The sequence below is a fragment of the Lynx canadensis genome, chromosome D3 (genome assembly GCF_007474595.2).
Source record: "Lynx canadensis isolate LIC74 chromosome D3, mLynCan4.pri.v2, whole genome shotgun sequence".
Taxonomy (NCBI): Eukaryota; Metazoa; Chordata; class Mammalia; order Carnivora; family Felidae; genus Lynx; species Lynx canadensis.
Genome location: NC_044314.2, coordinates 67,175,498 through 67,197,561, shown reverse-complemented (window position 1 = coordinate 67,197,561; position 22,064 = coordinate 67,175,498). Strand labels below are relative to the sequence as shown.

The 22,064-nt window shown below is 51.5% G+C and overlaps 1 protein-coding gene across 1 annotated transcript; it reads left to right on the top strand.

Moving 5' to 3' along the window:
* The first annotated feature begins 72 nt into the window (after positions 1 to 72).
* Positions 73 to 16,761, top strand: TMEM211 (transmembrane protein 211). Its single transcript, XM_030335828.1, has 5 exons — positions 73 to 137; positions 244 to 385; positions 13,418 to 13,534; positions 14,286 to 14,424; positions 16,499 to 16,761. Exons 1-5 carry the CDS (start codon positions 73 to 75, stop codon positions 16,759 to 16,761), a joined length of 726 nt encoding a protein of 241 aa, XP_030191688.1.
* The last annotated feature ends 5,303 nt before the right edge of the window (positions 16,762 to 22,064 follow it).

Sequence of the window (22,064 nt, the reverse complement as noted above, 5' to 3'; positions counted from 1 at the left end):
CGCGCCGCCTCGGCCCCGCGCAGCCTAGCCTGCTGGGGGCGGGGCCTCGCGCGGGGAAGCGCCCCCGTCGCCATGGGAACCGCGGCTGGCAGCGCCTGCGCGGAGGGGCCTGGGGCGGAGCGCGGCCGGCCAGACCCGCGAGCGCCTGCAGGCCCCTAGGCTAGGGTCAGAGGTCGCGAGTGCAGCGAGAACACTCCTCCCGGAAGCGCTCCGCGCCTGCCTGTGCGACCCCGCCGCGCGCAGCTTGGAACGTGCTCGTGATCCCGGCCCGCGTTCCCGGGACGACCCCCAGATCCTGGCCGGGATCCCCCGCAACGGGTACCGGCTCGCGGCGGGCCTGCCCTCCCGAGAGCCTAAGGCAGCCCGGGAACTCTGGAGGCGCTGGGTAAAGACTCGCCCTTTGAATCATCCCGGCGGCTGGCGCCAGCCCCAGAGCAAGAAGGATCTGCGCGAGGCGCCAGCGCCCCCTCGCGGCGGGCAGGGGAACTGCACCCCTTTTTCGGGCGTGTGGGAAGCTGTTCAGCACATTAGGGGGGTGGGGGTGCCTACTGCGTGCGACGGCCGCTGCCACTGTGTTGCAGTGGGAAGCCAGACCCGTGAAGACTTTTGGACAACTTGAGAGAATCGTAGGAAGCCGCCCCTAAACAGGAAAACACCTGTGTCGCTATCTTCCATTCCATACATCTTTATTAAGCACCTACAGCGTGCTAGGTGCTGGGCACCCAGTGGCTAAGCAGCTGGCAAGCTCCAGGCTCTTGTGGGACATTGCACAAATAAATTGAACTGCATTGGTGACAGGTCTCCTAAGGAAATGCACCGGGTATGAATAACTGGAGGACCTAAAATCATGTGCATTTATTGAAGAGGAGTTAGACCTCGATAAAGGTGAGAAGAGAGAAAAAGGACATCACGCTGCGTGGCTTTGGGAGAACTGACGGGAGGCTCACTTGCCTCATCTTGATATATATGTGTGTGTGTGTGTGTGTGTGTGTGTGTGTGTGTGTGTGTGTAAGGAAATACATCCCTGTTGCAGGAGACACACACCGTATCTGTTAACTCTTTCCATTTGCATAACAGTCCTTTTGAGGTTAGGACCACCCCCCGCCCCATTTTACCAAGGAGCAGCCTAACACTCTCTAATTGACTCAAAATGCTGAGATAGAGGCCCCATAAGATCTAATACCTTAGGACACTCTCCTCTATCATCTGGATGTCTTGGACACAATCATCGGTAGGCCCCAAGTCAGTGGTTTTTAAATATGACTGCCACCCCTGGGGGTAGGAGACGGGAGGATGGTTGAATTGAAAGTTAAAATCTGTCAAAATGCACGTTTAATCCAGGGCTTTTACAGGACAGGTGTATGTTCTAGAAGCAAAGGCAATTCATTGTTTATTGTCTGCTCCCTTCTGGAAACCTCCTGGAGGCACAGACTTTTGTCTCTTGTTCACTCCTGATTCCCAGTGCCTAGAGCAGGGCTTGGCACACAGTAAGCACTCAATAAATGTTGAGCGCAGTAAATACTGGGTTAAACGCACAAATGACCAACAGCTGATAGCATATCATATGCCACCTCTCCTCTCCAACCTTATAGGAACTTCCTGTCTCTCCTGGGCAAATCTTGATTAACCAGAATGTGTGGACTGAGGGTTCTGTTTAAGCTGAATGTCTCTCAGGGGCACCTGGGTGGCTCAGTCAGGTGAGCATCCGACTTGGGCTCAGGTCATGATCTCACGGTCCGTGAGTTCGAGCCCCGCGTCGGGCTCTGTGCTGACAGCTCGGAGCCTGGAGCCTGCTTCGGATTCTGTGTCTCCCTCTCTCTCTGCCCCTCCCCCGCTCATGCTCTCTCGTGCTCTCTCTCCCTCTCTCTGTCAAAAATAAATAAATATTAAAAAAAAATTAAACTGAATGTCTCTTGGCTTCCAGCCAGCTTAGTGCTCCATCTTGGCATCACCTCTCTATCCCACAATGTAAGCACCAGTGGGGAGAACACAGTCCTCCTCCTGCCAGCACCTGCAGGAACCCCCAACCCGGGGGTATCCATCCCCAGCCTGACCAGCTCTTTCCCCAGAGAGATGCCTAGCCCAGGTCCAGCACCAGCGCTTCTGCCTCCGTCAAGCTTTGAGGGCATCCCAGAGATGCCAAACTACAACTCCCAGAATGCTCCTGGCCTTGAGAGCGGGAGGACTTCCTGGTTGAGCCCCTCCTCTGCTGATTCCCCCTGCATTCCTGGGTCCTCCAATCCAGGTGAGAGGCTGCCAGCCAGCACAGACCCAGAGATTATACCCTGACCAAAGAGGTGTCAGGTTGTGCACTGTTTCCAGAGCCAACTCCTACCTGGCTTTACCCCTGGCTTTTCTGTTCCTGGGGATAGAGGACAGTGCCACCCAGCGACTCTCCCGGTACTCCTCCTCTGTCCCCTCCTCCAGGAAGTCTGCCCTGATGTGGCAGCTCTGTTGTCAGACTTTCTGGTGGCTCTGTCCAATGGAACTTTCTGCAGTGATGGAGATATTTTAGATCTGTATCGTCCAACATTAGCCACAGTTGACTACTGAGCACTCAAAATGTGGCCAGTGCGACTGAGGAACTGAATTTTAATTTTTATTTAATTTTAATTTAAATCTAGCCACATGTGGCTCTGGCTACCATATTGAACCATATAGTTCTAGAACTCACATATTCCTTGGCAAAGACCATATTCATGCATTTTCATTGGTTCACACTTACCCATTTTGTTTCCCTTGCAGTTTGCCTGCTTCTTGAGGGTGGGAGCCAGTATATTCCTTGAAATGTTGTCCCTTAACGCCAGGCCTGTGCCCATGCCATGTCCTCTGTCTGGAACACTTGGCCCTTCACCTGCCCATCATCAGAAACCACTAAATATTCTTCAGATCTTAGCTTTAATATCACCTCCTCCAAGGAGCCACCTCTTATTACCATCCCTGACTACCATACTGCAGCCCCCCAGTTTTCCACCCACCACTAAGGCACTAATAACACTGTAGTATAATTGCCCAATTACATCCCTGCCTTTCTAGACCGTGAGCTCCTTGGGAGCAGAGACTAGCACAAAGTTGACACACAAGAAATATCCACGGAGTTGAATGTTGAATAACTGTTTTCACATGACATGACCCAGCGCCTGGTTCCCAGCAAGGATACAAATGGAAACTGTCACTTACTGAGCCGAGCACTTTGCCTGCGGCTGTCTCAACAATCCTGTAAGAGATGCTTTATTGTTCCCTCTCTTTTATAGATGCAGGGATCTGAAGCTCAGAGAGGTTAAGTAAATTGCTCAAGGTCACACAGCTATGGTATCTCAGTCTGGGTTCCCTGGAAAACAGAGCCCGAGACAAAAGTTTCTTGCTGATGCTTTAGCTGGGAGCATAATCCCAACCCAACGAAAGTGAAGGAAAGGGACTCTGAGGCGACGAAAGAGCGTGAGCACATACAGCACATGAGAAGTTGACTAGAGCCTCTCACGAAAACACAGCCAGCCGGGAATTCCAGCACTCAGGGCCTCTCCAGAGAGGCCACGTGAACTACTGCAGGGACCAAAGGCAAGACATGCACGCACTGACACATCCCATCTCCTATCTGCCGTCGGTCACGGTTGGGTCCAATTGCTTCTCACTTCTGGGTTGTGTCACCTGTGCCTCTGGGCAGCCATGAGGGAAGCCAGTTTCCCACCCAGAGCTGTACCTGAGTCTGCAAGGGGAGGCACCCGAGCCCCCACTGCCGACAGTCTGGTCGCATCAGCTTGGACGACAGCTGGGGATTTGGGGAGGCTGGCCCAGTCCTCAGGCCACTGCAGGCACTGCAGGCTGAGCTGGTCAAGTGGCTGCAGCAAGGGACCCCGACTGCTTGCAGGGAGAGCAGAGGCTGGATTGCGGCTAGTGTGGCTGGGGGGCTCTGAAGGACACAGCTGAGCACGCCTGAAAAGGTGTATCTGTCAAGCCTGATACAGCCAATAAGCATCAGAACTGGGATTCAGATCCAGTTTTCCCTAACTCCAAAGCCTTTCAACAAATATTGATTGAAAGAAAAAAATGAAGGGGCGCCTGGGTGGCTTAGTTGCTTGAGCGTCTGACTTTGGCTCAGGTCACGATCTCACAGTTTGTGAGTTCGAGCCCCACGTCGGGCTCTGTGCTGACAGCTCAGAGCCTGGAGCCTGCTTCGGATTCTGTGTCTCCCTTTCTCTCTCTGTCTTTCCCTTGCTTGTGCTCTCTCTCTCTCTCGCTCTCTCTCAAAAATAAATATTAAAAAAGAGAAAGAAACAAATGAAGAACTGAGTGACTGAATGAGTGGGAAATCCCTAGCAATAATCAACTCCAGATGTGCCCATCTTACGGATAAAGAAACTGAGGTCCAGAGAGGCAGAGATGCCCTGACCAATGTCACACTAAGTGCAGGTGGCAGAGCTGGGACTTAACCTCGGCCTCAGGCCTCACTCACATTTTCTGCACTTAATTTTCTGGACCCTCATGCTTCCTCTAGCACGAGCCAGTGTGTCCCTGTTTGTCATGGTAGCATTTACAGCATTAGAGCGATATCTCTTTTTCTCACCTGCCCAGCATCCATCCCACATCCTCTGCTAACCTTAGTTTTCCTCCTAGAAACCACCCCATCCTCCACCTTTAGTCCATGTCATCCCAGGGGGTTGAACCTTGTGACATGCCTACCATATCACCAGTCCCCAACCCCCTACCCCCAATCCTAGGGCACAGGACTTAAGTCTGGCCAATCAGAACAACCCACCTTCCTGGCCACAATGAATGGTTCATGGGTGGGCATGTAACCTAAGCTTGCCCCACAAGAGTTCATCACAACACTTGCTGCCACTCTGTATAAAGAGAAGCTTTCTTTTCTCTGGAATTGCTTTCCTTTGGCCTCAGAAGGCCAGCCAGAAGCCAGAAGCCAGAGAGAATCTGCCTGCGAGTGAAGCCAACTCAGCAGAAAACAGAGCTGAGAGATGGGGGAGCGAGAAGTCCTGAAGATATTGCTTATTCACCTGGATCCAGCTGTGCCTAAAGCTGTAACATTAAAATGTCAGTTATGGAAGCCAATAAATTTCTCATTTCTACTTGAGCCAGTTTGAATTACGATTGTCTCACAGCAAAAGACAAGACCAGCACCTACTCTGTGTGAAATCTTAAGGTAGATGCTGGAGATAAAGATTTTCAGATCCAGTGCCCACTTTTGGAAGTTCACAGGCTATAGCGAAGATCCTCAGGTCCCAGGGAAATATGTAAGCCTGTTCCATGGACTAGAATTACCAAAGCAGAAGGGAAAGCACAGTGCCACGAATTTCAACAACTGCTGTTTAATTGTAGATCAGTTAATCCCTATTCATGCCTTCTCCTACCCAGGAAACACCATACCCATACCCCATTCCGATTTGTGGTTGGCTTTTCCCTCCTTGTCCAGCCCCTCCAGCAGCCCGGAGTGAAAGCCTGTTGATTTAAGGAGCACACACACACACACACACACACACCCCACACCAGCTTATCACCCACCTGGGCTTTATTCACCAACCTGAATGTTTCCTTCAAAGGGAACATTTTACAGGGTCATAGACTTCTGTTCAAAGCTGGAGCCTGAGCAGAAGAGGCCACATTGGAGAGTTTTGACCTGAAGTGTGGTGAGTCTGGAGGGAAGAATCTGGAGGGGGGAGAGGGGAAAGTCTTGTCCAGAGGCCATAATGGGCTTCAGGGGTCCATGAGCCCCTGAAATAATGTGTGTGTGTGTGTGTGTGTGTGTGTGTGTACACAAGGCTGCACGGGGAATGCATCCCATAGTTTTTTAAAATTATTTTTAAATATATTTTTTAAATGTTTATTTTGGGGAGAGAGAGAGCACGAGCTGGGCAGAGAAAGAGGGAGACAGAGGAGCCAAAGCAGGCTCTGTTCCAAGAGTGGAGAGCCCAAGTGGGGCTCAAACCCAGGAACCATGGGATCGTGACCTGAGCTGAAGTCGGATGCTTAACCGACACAGCCACCCAGGCACCCTTGTATCCATAGTTTTAAATCCCATTTTCAAAGGACTCTGTCACCTCCCAAAGGTAAGTCCCATTGGTCTAGGACATGGCCATCCTTCTGAGGGTGGGTATCTTGGTCTTCTCAGGTCGCTAGAACAAAGCGTCACAGACTGAGAGGCTTATAAATAAATTTTTCAGTGCTGGAGGCTGGGAAGTCCAAGATCTAGATGCAGGCACATTTGGCGTCTGGTGAGAGCCCACTTCTTACTACGTAGAAGGCCATCTTTTCTCTGTGTCCTCACATGGCCGAAGGGGTGAGGGAGCTCCCTGGGGCCTCTTTTATAAGGGTACTGATGCCATTCACGAGAGTTCTACCTTCATGACCTCATCACCTTCCAAAGGCCCACCTCCTAGTCCAATGACCCTGTGGGGCAGGATTTCCACAGAAGAATTTTGAGGGCACACACCCATTCAATCCATTGCAATGGGAAACTGGGGCTTAGAGCCATTACACTGCAGGATTTTCCAAAGCTCACACAGCCAACCTGGAACGCAGCCTAGACTAGAAGCAGAAATCTGGCTCAGCCGGCTGGGCAGCTGGGAGGAAGAGACAGGAGTGGGAGTGGGATCCTCCCCAGTCCCAACCGGTGCATCAGATCTCAGCCTGGACATCACCTGCCCCCCCCTCCACTCCCCAGGCTGGATCAGGTGCCCCTCCTCTGTGCTTGAGCCCAACATTGCCCTGGGCTTTCTCTTGGTCTGAAGCCGTGTCTGTATGTATCTGTTGATTGATGGGTTCATAAAATACACATCCCAAACCTGACCTAGGCTACATCACATTTAGATACCTCTTCCTCCCCTAGCAAACCTACCCCTCCTGTGGCTCCCCACCCCAAGGTATTGAGGATGCCCTGGAGGTATTGTCACACTTTGTGTCAAATCTGTAAGCAAATCCGGTTGGCTTGACCTTTGACATTTAATATAGATCCAGCATCTGACCACTCCTTTCTCCTTCCCTCCCTCTCTGTCTGCCTATCTGATCCACCATTGTCTCTCACTTGACTGACTAAAGGTGCTGACTGCTTCTCCCTTCTTCTCCCTATGCCCTGGTTCTCCCCCCAGCAGCTGCAGTGATCTGTGTAAAACACAAGATAGGTCCTCACCCTCCTGCTCAGGCCTATCCACAGACTCTGCATCTCACTCAGAAATTAAAAGACAAAGATCTTCATTGCCAACAAAGCTCTCCACTCTACCCCATCCCTCCGCCTCTTGGCTTCCTGAAACTTGCCAAGCGCCTGCTTACCACAGGGTCTTTGCTCCCGCACCTTCCTCTGCATGGAATATTCCTCTCCCACAAGCCCACCTGGCTTCCTCCTTCAGTTCTTGCCCAAAGGTCACCTTCTCATGGCTTTCCATGACCTCTCCAATCACATGGCATCTCCTTTCCCTGCTCCATTTTTCTCTGTGGCATTTATTAACAACTGACATCTTATATGCTGACTTGTTTATATCCTTACTGTCTTGTTCTCCTTCTAGAGTGTAAGCTCCGTGAGGACAACAGATTTGTCTGTTTTCCTCACGACTAAATCTACAACAACTAAAATGCTTCCTGGAACATAATAGACACCCAATAAATATTTGTTAGATGGATGGATGGATGGATGGCCGGACCACATTGTTCTTTCCTGTTTCTCTGTCTTGCCCACAAAACCCAAAGCTCCTAGAGGGCAGGCACTCTGTTCTGTCCACTGCTCTACCCATGAGGGTCAGACAGGGCTGGGCACATATAGGTTGAGTGAACAAGTGACCAACCCCTTTGGTTAACAGATAAGGACACAAAAGCCAGGGAAAAGAAAGGGACTTGGCGGTGGGGACATACCAAGGAACTAGCAGCCACCTCTAACCTCCCGAGTCCCAGAGCCCCGCCTGCTATGGCTGGCTGTGGCTCCTCTGGGAACATGCATGCTCTCTGGCCAGATCAGGTGGGAGGGTTGACCAAGCCCTAACCCTGGACAGCCCAGGAAGCTGCTGGGTATGTATCTGACTTTTAAACTAACCTTTTAGCATCACTTTGGGCTTAGGGCCCAGAGTCAGAAGTCCAATTGCCTGAGCCCGAGTGCAGGGCTTGCCACTTACTTCCTGAGCCTTCGTTTTGTCTTCTGTAAAAACGCGAGTTCCCGGAACAGCACCTGCCATAGAGCGGCCGGGAGGCTTATATGACCTAAGGCACCGAAAGTGTTTCAAATGGGGCTTTGTGATAGTGAGCGCTCAAGAATCCTCCACCGTCATCAACAGTTAGATGCTGAGCTGGAGGAGAAAATGTTCAGCCCCTTTCAAGCTTCCCTTAGGTGGATTCCAGCTAATTGGAGCCTGCCCGGATGTGGTTTCAGGTTATAATGCCTCATTTAGGTTTCTGGGCACCTGGACGGTCGGCGTGATTTTCCCAGGTGACACTGAGCACATTATCCGGAGAACAAAACGCTTTTCAAGGTCAGAAACGCCCGGAGAGCCACTGGGGCAGCCAGAGAGAGGCAAAATCATGGGCCTTGGGCAGTTCTGGGCTCCCCAGCTTCCTGGCTGGAATTACACCCCTCAGGATCCTGCCAAACCCACAGGAGAGGCTGATTTTGGTGCAGGATTAAAAAAATCCACTCTCCCTCACTCAAGGGGCTGCATCTCACTTGCTGGCGGATGGCCACGAGGTTTTGCTAATCCTAGGAATAAAAAGTCTATGCATTGTGACCCTGACCTACCTGCCCCAGCTTCTCTCTCCCTCCCCTGAAAGGCACACACATGCATTTTATCCCCTTGAACTTTCATAATAACTCCTACCCCCTTATCCAGAGAGGTGGGATGGCCTCCCCAAGGTCATAGTGTTGGGAAGGGGAAGATGGTCTGTCCATTTCTTTCTAGAACATCACCCTGCTCAGTGATTGAACCCAATGGTCCCTACCCTCTGGGATGTCCAATCTGCTTTTATAGATGGAGAAACTGAGGCCCGGAGCAGTGGAGTGACTTACCCCAGGTCATAGAGCTGGGAAGTGATAGAGTGACTGGCCAGCCTCCAAGCCCAAGAGTCGTGCCACATTTAAAGTGCTGGCCGGGCTTAGAGCCCAAAGTGAGACCCAAGGTTGAAAAGCACCAGCCCTGGGGCGTCTGTGTAGGTGCCCTTGGCTTGGTGGACAGCTCTGCTTTGACCACGGTGCCCTTGAGCCGGCTCAGCCCTGCTGGGCCTCACTTCCAGTCGTCTAAGTAGTGTTCCTATTAGCAAACCACCTTCTCCCCTCAGCCTCCTCATCCAGCCGCCTCTCTTATTATTTAAATAAGACTGGACTTTCAGTTGTTCATTAAAATACATGTGAGTTCCTAATGGACAACCAGTATCACAGCAAAACATAGAAGAAAACCGCCAATACAAGGAAACCCCAACCACATTCCTAAATTCTCACTGGACTCTGTTGCCTGTTCAAGGTTCCCCATCAGTTTTTAATAATTTCTTTTTTAACTTGGGGCACCTGGGTGGCTCAGTCGGTTACGCATCCGACATCGGCTCGGGTCATGATCTCCCAGTTTGTGGGTTCGAGGCCCTCATCAGGCTCTTTGCTGTTAGCTCAGATTCCCTCTCTTCCCCCCTCTCTCTCTCTGCCCCCTCCCTGGCTCATGCTCACTTGCTCTCTCTCAAAATAAATAAGCTTTAAAAGAGCTGCTTTACTCCAACAGAGACTTTCTTCTTGATGTTTGAAGGAAAATTGACTAACTTCAGCATTCCATGATTTCGTGACATTTAAGGCTGGGTCCAGGTGCCACCCCAGATAGTCTCCAGGGACCATGTGAGGCACCACAGCACCTGGCATTATTCCTCTGGAAAACTGCAGCGTGGTTACTCTAGGGAGGCCCTTGTACCGCTAGGCTAGGTCATAAAATCCCTTTGTGCTGATGCATGTGTTGGAGGAGCTGGTAGAGATGGAGGGAAAGGCGTCTTGCCCAACCCTTCCAGGAGGGGTAGAGAGGTCACCAAGGGGGTAGTGGTGGGCATTTGCTGGTCAGTGGTTGAAGCAGGGTCTTAACTTCCCTTTGGAGTGGTTTGCGCCCCACCAACCTCGCTCTCCCTATCTGCTGGGGTAATTACCAGTTCTCCCTCCGCTGCTGGCACCCTTCCCTTCCTTCCTTGTCTTTCCCACCTATCTGCTCCCCTTCCTCTCTGAGAGCAAGCCAAGGGGACAGGCATTGGGGAGCGGGAGTTGTAGGGATGTTCTGAGGGGAGGAGAAGGTGTTTCTGCCTATCAGTCTGGGAGCTGGAGTCTTGGCTTGGATTCCAGTTTTCCCCTGATTTGCCAGGGGATCTTGGGCAAGTTGCATGAGCAATCTGGGTCTCCATTTGGTTTTCATCGGTTTGAAGTAGCTTCTAATCCTAGTTATGAGCCATCAGACAACTGTGAATAATACCGATACTACTGGCGTCATTCACCACCGCCACCACTATCACCATCGTCACCACCTCCACATCATTGCCACCATCATCACCTCCTTCTCATTATCACCAGCATCACCACCACCTCTGCCACCACCATCACCACCATCACCACCTGCAGCATTACCCCCCCACCACATCCGCACCATCATACATCATCACCACCATCAGCATTATCATCATCATCTCCATCATTATCACCACCATCAGCATTATCATCATCTCCATCATTATCACCACCATCAGCATCACCACCACTACCAACATCACCTCCACCACCACATCATCACCACCATCACCACCATCACCATCATCACCGTCAACATCATCACCACCATCACCATCACCACCACCATCACGATCATTATGACAATTTATTGAAGACGTACCAGGTGCAGGGCACTCTACAAAGCACCTTCTGTACATTTTCTCATTTAGTCCTCCCAACAACCCATGAGATAGGTACTAGTAGAAGGCTTGTTTCACCGATAAAAGAACTGAGGCTCACAAGGGGTAACTGACTTGCCCAAGGTCACACAGACAATAAATATGATAGCCACAATTGAACTTCTGGGGCCTCAAAGCCTGTATGCCTCCCCAAAGAGAAAGCATTTGCTTGGGCTATCAATGGTTGGAACGTCGGTCTGTACCTGGGACTTTCACAGACACAACGGGGGTAGTCGTCTCAGGGCAAGAGAAATGAAATTCTCTGGAATAAGATATAGGGAGATGCCATCACCCGGCTAGAGGCGCTCTCCTGGCCTTGTGTGGGGAACAGATGCCCCTGAGCAGAGAGGGACAGATATACAGCCCTGCCTCAGAAGAAAGCTAAGAGCTGGGGAGAGGAAGATAGCAGGAAGAGTAGAGGTGGGGGGGGGTGAATGAAGCCGAGCAAGGAGATGGGAAATGCCATGGTTAAGTATTCAACTTAATACTGGTTCAAGTATTAGACAGACCCAGGTTCAAGTCCTGCTGTCCCACATCTCAGCCGTAAGACCCTGGGCATGTCCCTTCTCTTCCCTCAGGGAGCCACCCAAACCTGTGCCTGGCCCACAGCAGGTGGACGATGCACGGTGACTGTTAGGGTCATTACCCTGGGCTTTCAAGGACAGCTGTCAAGTCACCAGGTCTGCGTATGAATCCCCGGCCACCCTTTCCAACTGTGTCCTTGAGCTGAGTCGCCCACACCTCTCTGAGCCTCAGGGTCCTCCCTTATAAAACAAGAGGTCATAGCACCCACCCTCCTCTGCTGCTGTGCAGCCCGGCAGACCCCTGGGCCACAAGTGGGCTCTCCTCCAGTCAACAAAGATGAGCCCACTCCGGCCCTCTAGTCTTGTGGCTGGGGCGTCACGTAGCGTATGAGTTATGCGATGCGTGTGAATTGCCTGGCCCATGAGAGCATGTGGACAGCAGTGGCTGTTATTATTAGACACTCCTCCAGCTCACTCACCCAAACTGACTTCCTGGGTCAGTCTGGGGGAGTCTGTTACCCTCTCTGCGCTTCTACTTTCCCATCTGTAAAGCGGGAGGAGACAGAACAAAGTCTAATGTTTGGGCATGCGGGCCCCTGGGCACCTTCCGGCACAGACGGAGAGAATGTAGAAAGGAGGTGGGATTTCTCACTCAGAGGAAACAGAGACATGCCATCGGAGGCAGCGAGGTGTTCCAAAGCGTGCACCCACAAAATTCTCACGTAAGACCGTGCACACGGGTGTTCACGGCACAGCTGCCGGGGGCAGAGGGCTAGCGCTGGTGAAATGCAAAGGGAATAATACCACGCCGCAGGTGGAGGCGACGGGGTGGCAGGTCCGGCCGGGCTCCGCTCACTCTCCCTCGGCATCTCGGGGTCTCCGCGCAGCAGTGGGTTTCCACCTGTACTGCATTTCATTGCCCGTACAGTGTCGGTCCCGTTGCAGCCTATTTGGTCACCCGCACGTTGCCGCCACCCACTGCTGGGGGCAGCCCTCAACCAATGGCCGGCGAGAATTGGTTGTGTAAAATCCACGCCTCCCTCAGCCCCCCCGGGAAGGGTAACTCTAGGGTGCCGGTTGCCATCTCCCAGAGTCACACTGGGGCCAGCCGGCTTCATAACACATTCTTAACTGGCTGCGTTCTCTTCTCATCCCACTTCTTCCTCCACGGGGCCACCTCCAAAGTACACTACTTGCACCCAAACCCTTGTTTCAGGATCTGCCCCTGGGAAACTCACACCGAGTTAAATGGAATAGGGATACACAGTTACATGGATCAACCCTAAAAACGTTATGCTTAGTGCCCAAAGTAGGAAACAAAATGCAACATACAAAATAATGTCATTTACATAAGCGAAAAATACAAACATGCTGAGCGATACCAATTTTGCAAAAATACCTCCAAACAAAAAGACACATTAGAAGGCATGAGCTAATGGGCAGGGTAGTTGCTGGAAACATAGTGTGTGTGTGTGATTTAGAAAAAGGTACCCACTCTGGGGAGAAGCAGCCCCTTGGGACAGTGCAAGACTTGATGGGTGGAGAGAATGAATGAATGACCAAATGAATGAACGAGAGAAACACAGGAGGGGCCTTGCCTGGACCAGTGATGATGACGTCCCATGCAGAAAGTGTGTGTTCAAAGTTCTGTTTAAGCACTATTATTTATTCTAAGATTTGGGGCTATTCTACTTCCAGAACCTGTTAGCGCAAAGCCCCGTCCCCGCTCCCCAGATATTAACACCTCCCATTGCATCACGAGGCCAAAAGGAGGCTGATGACCTGCCTGGGGTCTGAACACAGGACCAGGTCCCTGACTTGGGGAGCGGGAGACCCTCCCCAGCCCATTTCTCTCCTTCCTGGCAGTCTCCACCACTAACCTTGCCTGTTGCCTGCTAGGTCCTTGACACCCCCTGATGGCGGGCAGTGTGTGGGCATCCCTGGGACTCTCCCTTGCCTGCATCTCAGCCCTCAGCCTCAGCTCTCCCGTCTGGTTCCAGACCCCCACCTTCTCCTTTGGCGTCCTCACCTACTGCTCCTGGCCTCAGGGTAACGGCTGGAACCAGAGCTGTGGAACCTTCAGGTCCCTGGACGACATTCCTGACTTTGCCTGGAAGGTGAGACCTGGGCTCACCAATTCACCATCCAATCCACCAGAGCAACAACAACAAAAGCCAAGTTCTGGTTCCCACCGCCTACCCTACCCCACACTGAGCCTCTGACTCTGTAGGTGTGGGGTAGAGTCTGGCTATCTGCATTTTAGCAAACATCCAGGATGATTCTGAAAGCAGCCCCATGTCCGTTTAGTACCTTAGCACAAATTAGGAAAAGGTTCCCCTTCTTTGGGACACTATACTGCCATCTGCTGGAAAACAACTGTAATCAATATGCAAATGTATGATGATCCCACTGCATCTCCAGGAGTTGTGCAGTGTACAACCTGCGCACAGCTACGTGGCTACCCTCTAAGCGCTAAATTTAAAAACCGCAGCTAAGGTGTTGAAAGTCTCAGTTATGATGCATGTTACCAAATGGGTCAGGAATCCCAGTCCGGCACCTCTAAGGAACTTTTAATTACACTGGTGCCTCTCCTGGTGATCCTGTCATATAGCAGGTACTCAGTAAAGTGGGGCATGGTGGTTGTAAGTCTGGATTTTAATTCTAGCTCTACCACTTAATTCGCTATGTGCCCCGAGGCAAATGACTCCACCTCCTTGGACCTCGGTTTGTTTATATGTAAAATGGGGGGTGATAATAGCACAGACCTCTTGGGGTTTGAGGATTCAGTAGCTACCCAATAAGCAGAGACACCTGCACCGGCCCCTACCTGTCCCAGTCAACACTCTCCTTGCTCTTTCTTCCTGACAGGTCTCAGCTGCAATTCTCCTTGGAGGATGGCTCTTGTCGGCCTTCAGTGCAGTTCTCCTCCTGTCCTGGGCCCTGGCCCCCAAAGGGCTGTGTCTCAGAAGGGGCAGTGGCCCAATGCCAGGGGTGCAGGCAGCTGCAGGTAAATCCACTGGCACATCATAAGCATTCCAGACAAGTTTGTGGAATGAATGAATCAGTGAATGAATGAACGAACCTGTGAGCAGAGTCTGGCCTCCTGTGTTGATTCTCAGAGATAAATCCTAGGATTATAGACTTCCTGGTCTGTTGGCAAGCCAGAAATGGTGGGGAGGGAACGGCATACTTAACATCACCCTCTCCTGCCTTTAGCTAAACCCAGTCCTAATAGTCTGCCCCGCCCTTTGTTTCTCTCACATCCATCCACTTTGTATCCTCTTTACCAGGACCACCATACACAGTTGGGCAGGTTGTGCACTGCACAGCGGTGCCCAGCTGAGGGCTGAGAGATGCAGAAATCTAGCCTATGTGCCACTTGCTACGCTGTGGAATTGCAGGGCTTCAGCTCCCCAGAAGGTTTGCTTTTCTCTAATTCATACATAGGCTTTGGATGGTCTAGCCCAGACCTTCACTGCAACCCTCATTCAATTAATTCTCCACCATCTCTCACCTGGATTAGAGAGATAACCACCTCACATGTCTGTCTGCTGCCACCTTTGACCCCTAGAATCTGTCTGCTATGCTGGCCAAACAGGTCCTATTAAGACTGAAATCAGATCGGGCCCCTCAGACTGGCTTATCTACCCTCCAGTGACTTCCTGTTACACTCAGAGTAAAATCCACACTCCTCGTCATGGACGGTGAGGCTCCGCCTGATTAAACCCTCATTCCCTCGCCAATCTCACCTCTTGCCCCTTCTGCCAGGCTCAACATGATCCAACCACATGGCTTGCTTTCTGTTGCTCAGATACACCATGCTTGTTCCCTCTGTCTGCAATTCTCGTTTCTCAGATCTTACAGGTCTTGCTCCCCTACTCTGCTCAAATATCATGGCCTCAGTGAGGTCTTCTGTGACCCTAGGTACGGGAGCTCCCCTCTCCTGAGATTCTCCTACCTCATTCTTTGTTCTCTGTGCTTCACAGCACTTACCGTATCTGCCTGCTTGATTATTGTTCATCTCCGTCCATTAGAACGTCAGCTACTTGAGGGCGAGGACATGTCTGCTTTGACATCGCCAGCACCTGGGACAGTGCTTTGCACACAATAGGCGTCCGCTAAATATTTGTTGAATCAATGAATGGAGCTATAGTCCTTGTCCTAGGCTTACACAGGGTCTAGTGCATGTGGGGCACACCAAGTGATTACAACTCAAGGGGTGTTTGACATAATAGGGATGAGCGCAAGACACAAGGAAAAACTCCAGGAGGGTGGGGGGGGGGGGGGACAGAAGTCTTCCCAGAAAAGGAATCAGTTGTGCTGAGTCTGGAAGTACAAATGGGAGTTGGTCACATATAGAAGGGGATTCCAGGTAATGGGAACATCAGAGGCAAAAGCATGGAGACAAGCAAGGCACGTTCACAGAACTGTAAGTAGACCAATGTGGTTGAAGAACAGCAAAGGAAGCTGGGGTCATGTGATTCTCCTGCTTTGGAAGGGCCTTGAAAGTGAGGAGGTGTCCAGCTCATTTCCTTAGTATCATTAGTGCCCACTGTAGCACCTGCAACAGTTTCGATGCATGAATGCATGCATGGGTAGGTGGGTTGGTGAATTAACAAATGAGCGAGTGGGTAGGTGAAATTATGGGTGTATCCATGGATATATCAGTGGATGATGGATGGATGGATGGATGGATGGATGGATGGATGGATGATTGGGTGGGTAGATGGATGGATGGATGGATAAATGGATGGATGGTTGGGTGGATAGATGGACAGATGATTAGGTGGGTGGATGGATGGGTGGGGTGCAGGTGGCTAAGTGGGCAGATGGGTAGATGGATGGATGAGCGAATGGATAGAGGGATGGAGAGATGAGTGGACGGGTGAGTAGTAGATGGACAGTTGGGTGGAAGGCTAGTTGAGTAATGGGTGGATAAAAGGAAAGGTGATGAATCAATATGTAAGTGAATAGACTGATGGATGAGTGGGTGGATGGGAGGGTGGATCAGTGAGTCCAGGGATGGAGACTGGCCCAGAACCCCTTGACTGACACACTGGTGTTCTTTCCTGCCATTTTAGCCACTGCCATCATTGCGGGCCTGCTGGTTTTCCCCATCAGCCTGGACTCCCCATTTGCCAAGGAAGCCTGTGGAACCTCCTCCGTGTACTACAGTGGCCAGTGCCAGCTGGGCTGGGGCTATGTGACTGCTATCTTCAGTGCAGTCCTGGCTAGCTTTCTGCCTATGATTGGGTGGCCCCGCATGACTCAGGTCCAGGGGAGGACCATCCTCTTCTCCAGTGACACTGAGAAAAGCATCCTCATGCCAGAAATGAACAAATAAAAATTTCCCAAGAGGAGAAAAAAAAAAGAGGACCCAGGACAATTCTGAGTCCAAGCTGTCCCTCAAATACATCTTTCAGGGGCACCCGGCTGGCTCAGTCGGTGGAGCATGCGACTCTCGATCTGGGGGTTGTGAGTTTGAGCCCTACTTTGTGTGTAGAGATTACTTAAAATTAAAAAAAAAACCCAACTTTAAAAAATGCTGCATCTTTCAATAGACAGGCCTATTCTCCTTCTCTACCCTCCATCTTTATAACTCCTTTTTTCTTGGAGAATTTGAGAATTATTTCTTTTCTAATCAAATATTTAGTAACTGCCCGTATGTATAAGAGTTTGTGCAAAAGTGTGTCCGGTGTTGGGGTGGGGATGAGGGGTCGTGTCTCATCCCTCCCTGCAGACAGTCCCGCTGATATGAAGACTTTGCTCTTACTCAGGGAACATGAAGTCCTTCAGATCCTACTCCAACCTCTCTCTTGTGAAACACCCAACACCCCCGGGCCTCTCCCTCCACCATACTGAATTCTGGGCCCGTGGAAGGCCATTCACTCTTCCATCCTTTGCACACGCTCTGTCGGGGATGCTGGAGTCGACCTGTTGCTTCTGCCTACCATGACCCACTGCCCTTCTTTGGGAGTGGCACCCTAATCTTTCCTTGAGAGTTGACCCCCAGCAGCTCTCTGACTAGCCCATGTTTTTTGTTTGTTTTGAAATTTATTTTTATTTATTTTGAGAGAGTGTGTAAGCAGGGGAGGGGCAGAGAGAGAGGGAGAGAGAGAATCCCAAACAGGTTCCACACTCAGCACACAGCACAACTCAGGGCCCCATCCCACGACCGTGAGATCATGACCTGAGCCCATATCAAGGTCCAGATGCTCAATCGACTGAGCCATCCAGGCACCCAGCTCATGTTTTAAAGTGGATAAATGAGCCCTTCTAGCCAATAAAGCCTGGCGGGAGAAACTGCTTCACAGATGGGCATGGAACCCGTGCCAGCCTGGAGGAAAGTGGAACCATGACATGGACAAAGGTGGAGCTCTAAGGACTTCATCTGAACACCTGGATCCAGCCATGCCTGCTCCCCTACCTGCAGGAGACGTGGCCCCTGGAAGCTCCAGGCTGGCATCTTCCTAGCTTGGCTGCCACAGAAGGGAAGCATGAACTTCTCTCTTCTCAGGGAAGGAATCTGATTGGCCAGAAGAGGGTCGTGTACCCCCTGGGGGGAGAGGCACGTCAGCAGTCTCACTAGAAGGCCATGGTTGTAATCTAAGAGATACAGCTCCCCAGAGGATGGGACAAGGTGCTTGTACTGGGACAGGGGAGGGATGCTAGGTGGCCAAAAACATTCAGTGCCCAGCTCCCTTTTTTTTCTAAATTTTCTTTTTTTTTTAGTGTTTATTTATTTTTGAGAGACAGAGAGAGACAGCATGAGCCGGAGAGGGCAGAAAGAGAGAGAGAGGGAGACCCAGAATATGAAGCAGGCTCCAGGCTCTGAGCTGTCAGCCCAGAGCCCGACGCGGGGCTCGAACTCACAGACCGCGAGGTCATGACCTGAGCCGAAGTCGGACGCTCAACCGACTGAGCCACCCAGGCGCCCCGCCCAACTCCCTTTTGAAGGGTATCTTTATTATCCCCAGTTCACAGAAGTGAAAACTAAAGCTCAGAGAGGGACAGTCACATGTCTAAGTCTGCACAGATGTCTGGGATTTGAACCTAGGTCCGTCAGACTCTACGGTGGAGGCAAAAGAACATCTTGATTTGCTCCCTTTGCCCAACCCAGCACATCTTTTCCTTTTTTTAATTTTTATTTACTTTTGAGAGACAGAGCACAAGCGGGGGAGGGCCAGAGAGAGAAAGGGAGACACAGAATCCGAAATGGGCTCCAGGCTCTGAGCTGTCAGCACAGAGCCCGACGTGGGGCTCGAACTCACGACCCGAGAGATCATGACCTGAGCTGAACCAGAGGCCACATTTTGGTATCAGCAGAAACACTTCCATGCAAGTGGCTCTTGCGTGGGAAGATGCCTTCAGACCCAAGCAGCATCCCAGTGCAAAAAGCAGCAAGTAGATGCCATCAAGTAGAATCTCAAACTCAGTCCCCACCCCTGTCACCCACATCCCCTCTGTAACAACCTCACAATGGCCCCCAAGTTCCTTAATGTTCCCTTTGAACTGTTTCAGCAAGGCCAAAGGGAGCAATTCTCCAGCCCCTCACGCGGAACCATTTACAGAGATTCCGTCTTTACTTGAGGCAGAGGGATCTTACTTCCTCTTGATCACAGCAAGGGACAGCCGCTATTTCAAGGAGCCCTGCATCTACAAAGGCTTGAAATCACTGTGCCCACCAGTCTGAATAAAGAAACCCAGGAAGACACTGGAGAATTCCAGCACAATACCCTGATGTAATGGAAAATCCCCAGGGAACTAACTGCATGGTCCTGTGGGTCATTTGAATTCCGCTAGGCAGTTTGATTTAGCAACAGGTCGGCAAGCAGGCACTTCAGAAAGATCAAATTGTGCTCCTCTGGAGTCTATACCTGTCCTGGGCTCACGCTCTCAATGTGCCAGGCAGGGGACTTAAAAGCCAGAAAAGAGAGACCTGTGAACCTTTTCCTGATGCAGCAAAATCAGATGCTAACTGCAGAGTCAGCTCCTGTTTTGTTCCTGCTGAGAACTGATGGCCCCACCACACCTAAGTGCTGTGTTCCTCTGTCACAGCCCGAGGGGGCTGGGAGCTCACCTTGTCCCGTGCTGTCTTCCAGGAGCCATATTCTCTTAGGCTTCAAAGATTCACCTGAGAGCCTGAGCTAGGTAGATGCTGGGAACCCAGGGCCGCTGAAGTCTCAACCAGGAAATCATCCTCAGACACGCTGAGGAGCAGAGGGTCCCAGTGAAAGAATGGGGCTGGGGCTGGATCCGGAATAATGGGAGACTATTGTCCCCAATTCGCAGAAATGGAAACTAAAGCTCAGAGAGGTCCAGTCACTTGCCCGAGGCCACACAGCCAGGAAATGGAACAGCAGGGATCCAAAATCCTCACTTCCCCAAACACGCGACAGAGATGTGGGACATGATTATAGTCGGCACAATGAGAGAGTCGTTCCCACCTCTATCGTTCTCTATGTCCCTCCGAGAAGAGAGGCCCCTCAAGTGAGTTGGTTTAAAGAGAACCAGTAAAGGGGCGCCTGGGTGGCTCAGTCGGTTAAGCGCCCAACTTCAGCTCAGATCATGATCTCACAGTTCGTGAGTTTGAGCCCCATGTCAGGCTCTGTGCTGACAGCTCGGAGCAGGGAACCTGCTTCGGATTCTGCGCCTCCCCCTCTTTCCGCTCCTCCCCTGCTCATGCTCTGTCTCTCTCTGTCTTTTAATAACAAATAAATGTTTTTAAAAATTAAAAAAAAAAACAGAGAACCAGCAAAGGTACAAGTGTGCAGGTGGGGCACAGACATGGTCAGAATCATGAAGGTGGGCTGCAGGTGACCTGAGTTGGAAATGCTATTAGGAAACGTGGGAGAAGATTCATTGGTCGATGGGTCTGATGTCTCTCAGACTTCAGAGCATCTGCTGGGAAGGAAGGTAATCGGAAGGGCTTCTTCCCACTGTCTTGACTGCACCCCCTCCTCTCTGGGACTCCAGGGACCTGGGGCCTGGGAGGGGCATGGGGAGGGCAAGAAGGAAGGAGAAACCAGATGCAGGAATGCCTGCCAGGCACTCCAAAATGGGATGGTTAGGACCTCCCAAACCCTGTGCATGAGAAGTACCCACGGCCTCTCCCACAAGCCGAAGGGAGAAAGCTCTAGGTAAACAGCAAATGAAGCACGGCTTTAAAAGAACGTAACAGCCAGAAGGGCCTTCACGCTGCGGGTTTGTCAGGCTTATTCTGAGGAACAGCATCATCCGGGTAGAAACTGTGGACGAGACACCATCCAAATGTTCTTGGCTACAAGGAAAGGAGGCAGAGGGAGGAGAGGGGGGAAAGGGAAGAGAAGGAAGGGAGGATGGCGGGAGGAGGAGGAAAAGGATGACCGGAGTCCAGCCACCCCGTGTTCCATAAACACAGAAACCAAGGCCACTTCCCCATCCCGCCACGGAGTCGTTAAAATATGCCTAGTGATCCACGACTCCTCTTCCTGTCCATGCAACGCTCAAACGCACGCACTTAGGAAGGCCTCTGCAACGACAGAAAATATTCTCGTGAGATTTCTTTTCCCGTAACATACATCGTCAGTGACCGTAAGTCGACGGTGCCTGTAACCAGACATTCGTGCGCACAGAACTGGGGCGCTGTGCTGCCTGACTCTGGTGCGGCCAGGCAGTAGCTGTGAGCCCTGGTGGGGCCCTCCGGGAGGACAGCCACACGTACCAAACTATGGCTGGAATTGGAGAAATGATACTGGGGAAGCTCTGCAGCACCGTCGGGACATCGGAACCGGTCTTTGCCCTCAAAAGCTTCTCCCCCCCGGGTCACCTGGGTGGCTCAGTCGGCTGAGCGTCCGACTTCGGCTCAGGTCATGGTCTGGCAGTCCGTGGGTTTGAGCCCCGCATCGGGCTCTGGGCTGACTGCTGGGAGCCTGGAGCCTGCTTCGGATTCTGTGTCCTCCTCTCTCTCTGCCCCACCCCCTCAAAAATAAATAAACATTAAAAAAAAAAAAAAGAAGCTTCCCCCAGGAAGGAGCAGACCTTCCTGCTAAGAAAGCCCCCGTCCGAGCTGGCAAAGGACAAATCCCCACCCGCCCACTGCTGTGTGCCTTCAGACTTACCTCTGCTGGCAATCTTCTGAGAACGTGACGACCAGACTCACCCAGGCTGCCAATGCCACCTGCCAACTCTGTCTCTATTTTGCGGGCTTCTTTAGAAATCTAACTTTTTCTACGTAAAACCTGAAATTCTGACAGGTGCTCATTAGGTTAAATCGAGTTTTGCTTCTGCAGCCGAAAGCTAGTTGTTTCCCTTTGACCCATGTTTAGAGGCTGCTGGGGGTGGACATCCATGAGAGGTCGCCATTGCCTGATGACTAAGGTTCTGAATGGTAGCCACAAGTTGGGACCGTGGAAGTCACGGGAGAGTAGTTGGGCGTCTGTGGGCACATTGGGGGTGAGAGCTGAGCAAGCTCAGTGGGTGTCAACTTACAGGTATGACCTCGAGTCAAATGGCTGACCATCTGGGGACCTTTCTTGTGTTGTGCCCTGGATCTGGGGGGATCATGCAGGCCATTTGCAAAAGTGGCCTCAATTATTTCTGTGATGGTATCCATTCTCCTTTTCCATGTCCCTCTGCAAAGCCACCCACCAAATGGTAGAGTCTATT

Coding starts and splice junctions, on each gene's coding strand:
- TMEM211 (XM_030335828.1), top strand. CDS start 73: ATGGGAACCGCGGCTGGCAGCGCCTGCGCGGAGGGGCCTGGGGCGGAG. Junction 13,535..14,285: donor TTCCTGACTTTGCCTGGAAG/GTGAGACCTGGG, acceptor TCTTCCTGACAG/GTCTCAGCTGCAATTCTCCT. Junction 14,425..16,498: donor AGGGGTGCAGGCAGCTGCAG/GTAAATCCACTG, acceptor CTGCCATTTTAG/CCACTGCCATCATTGCGGGC.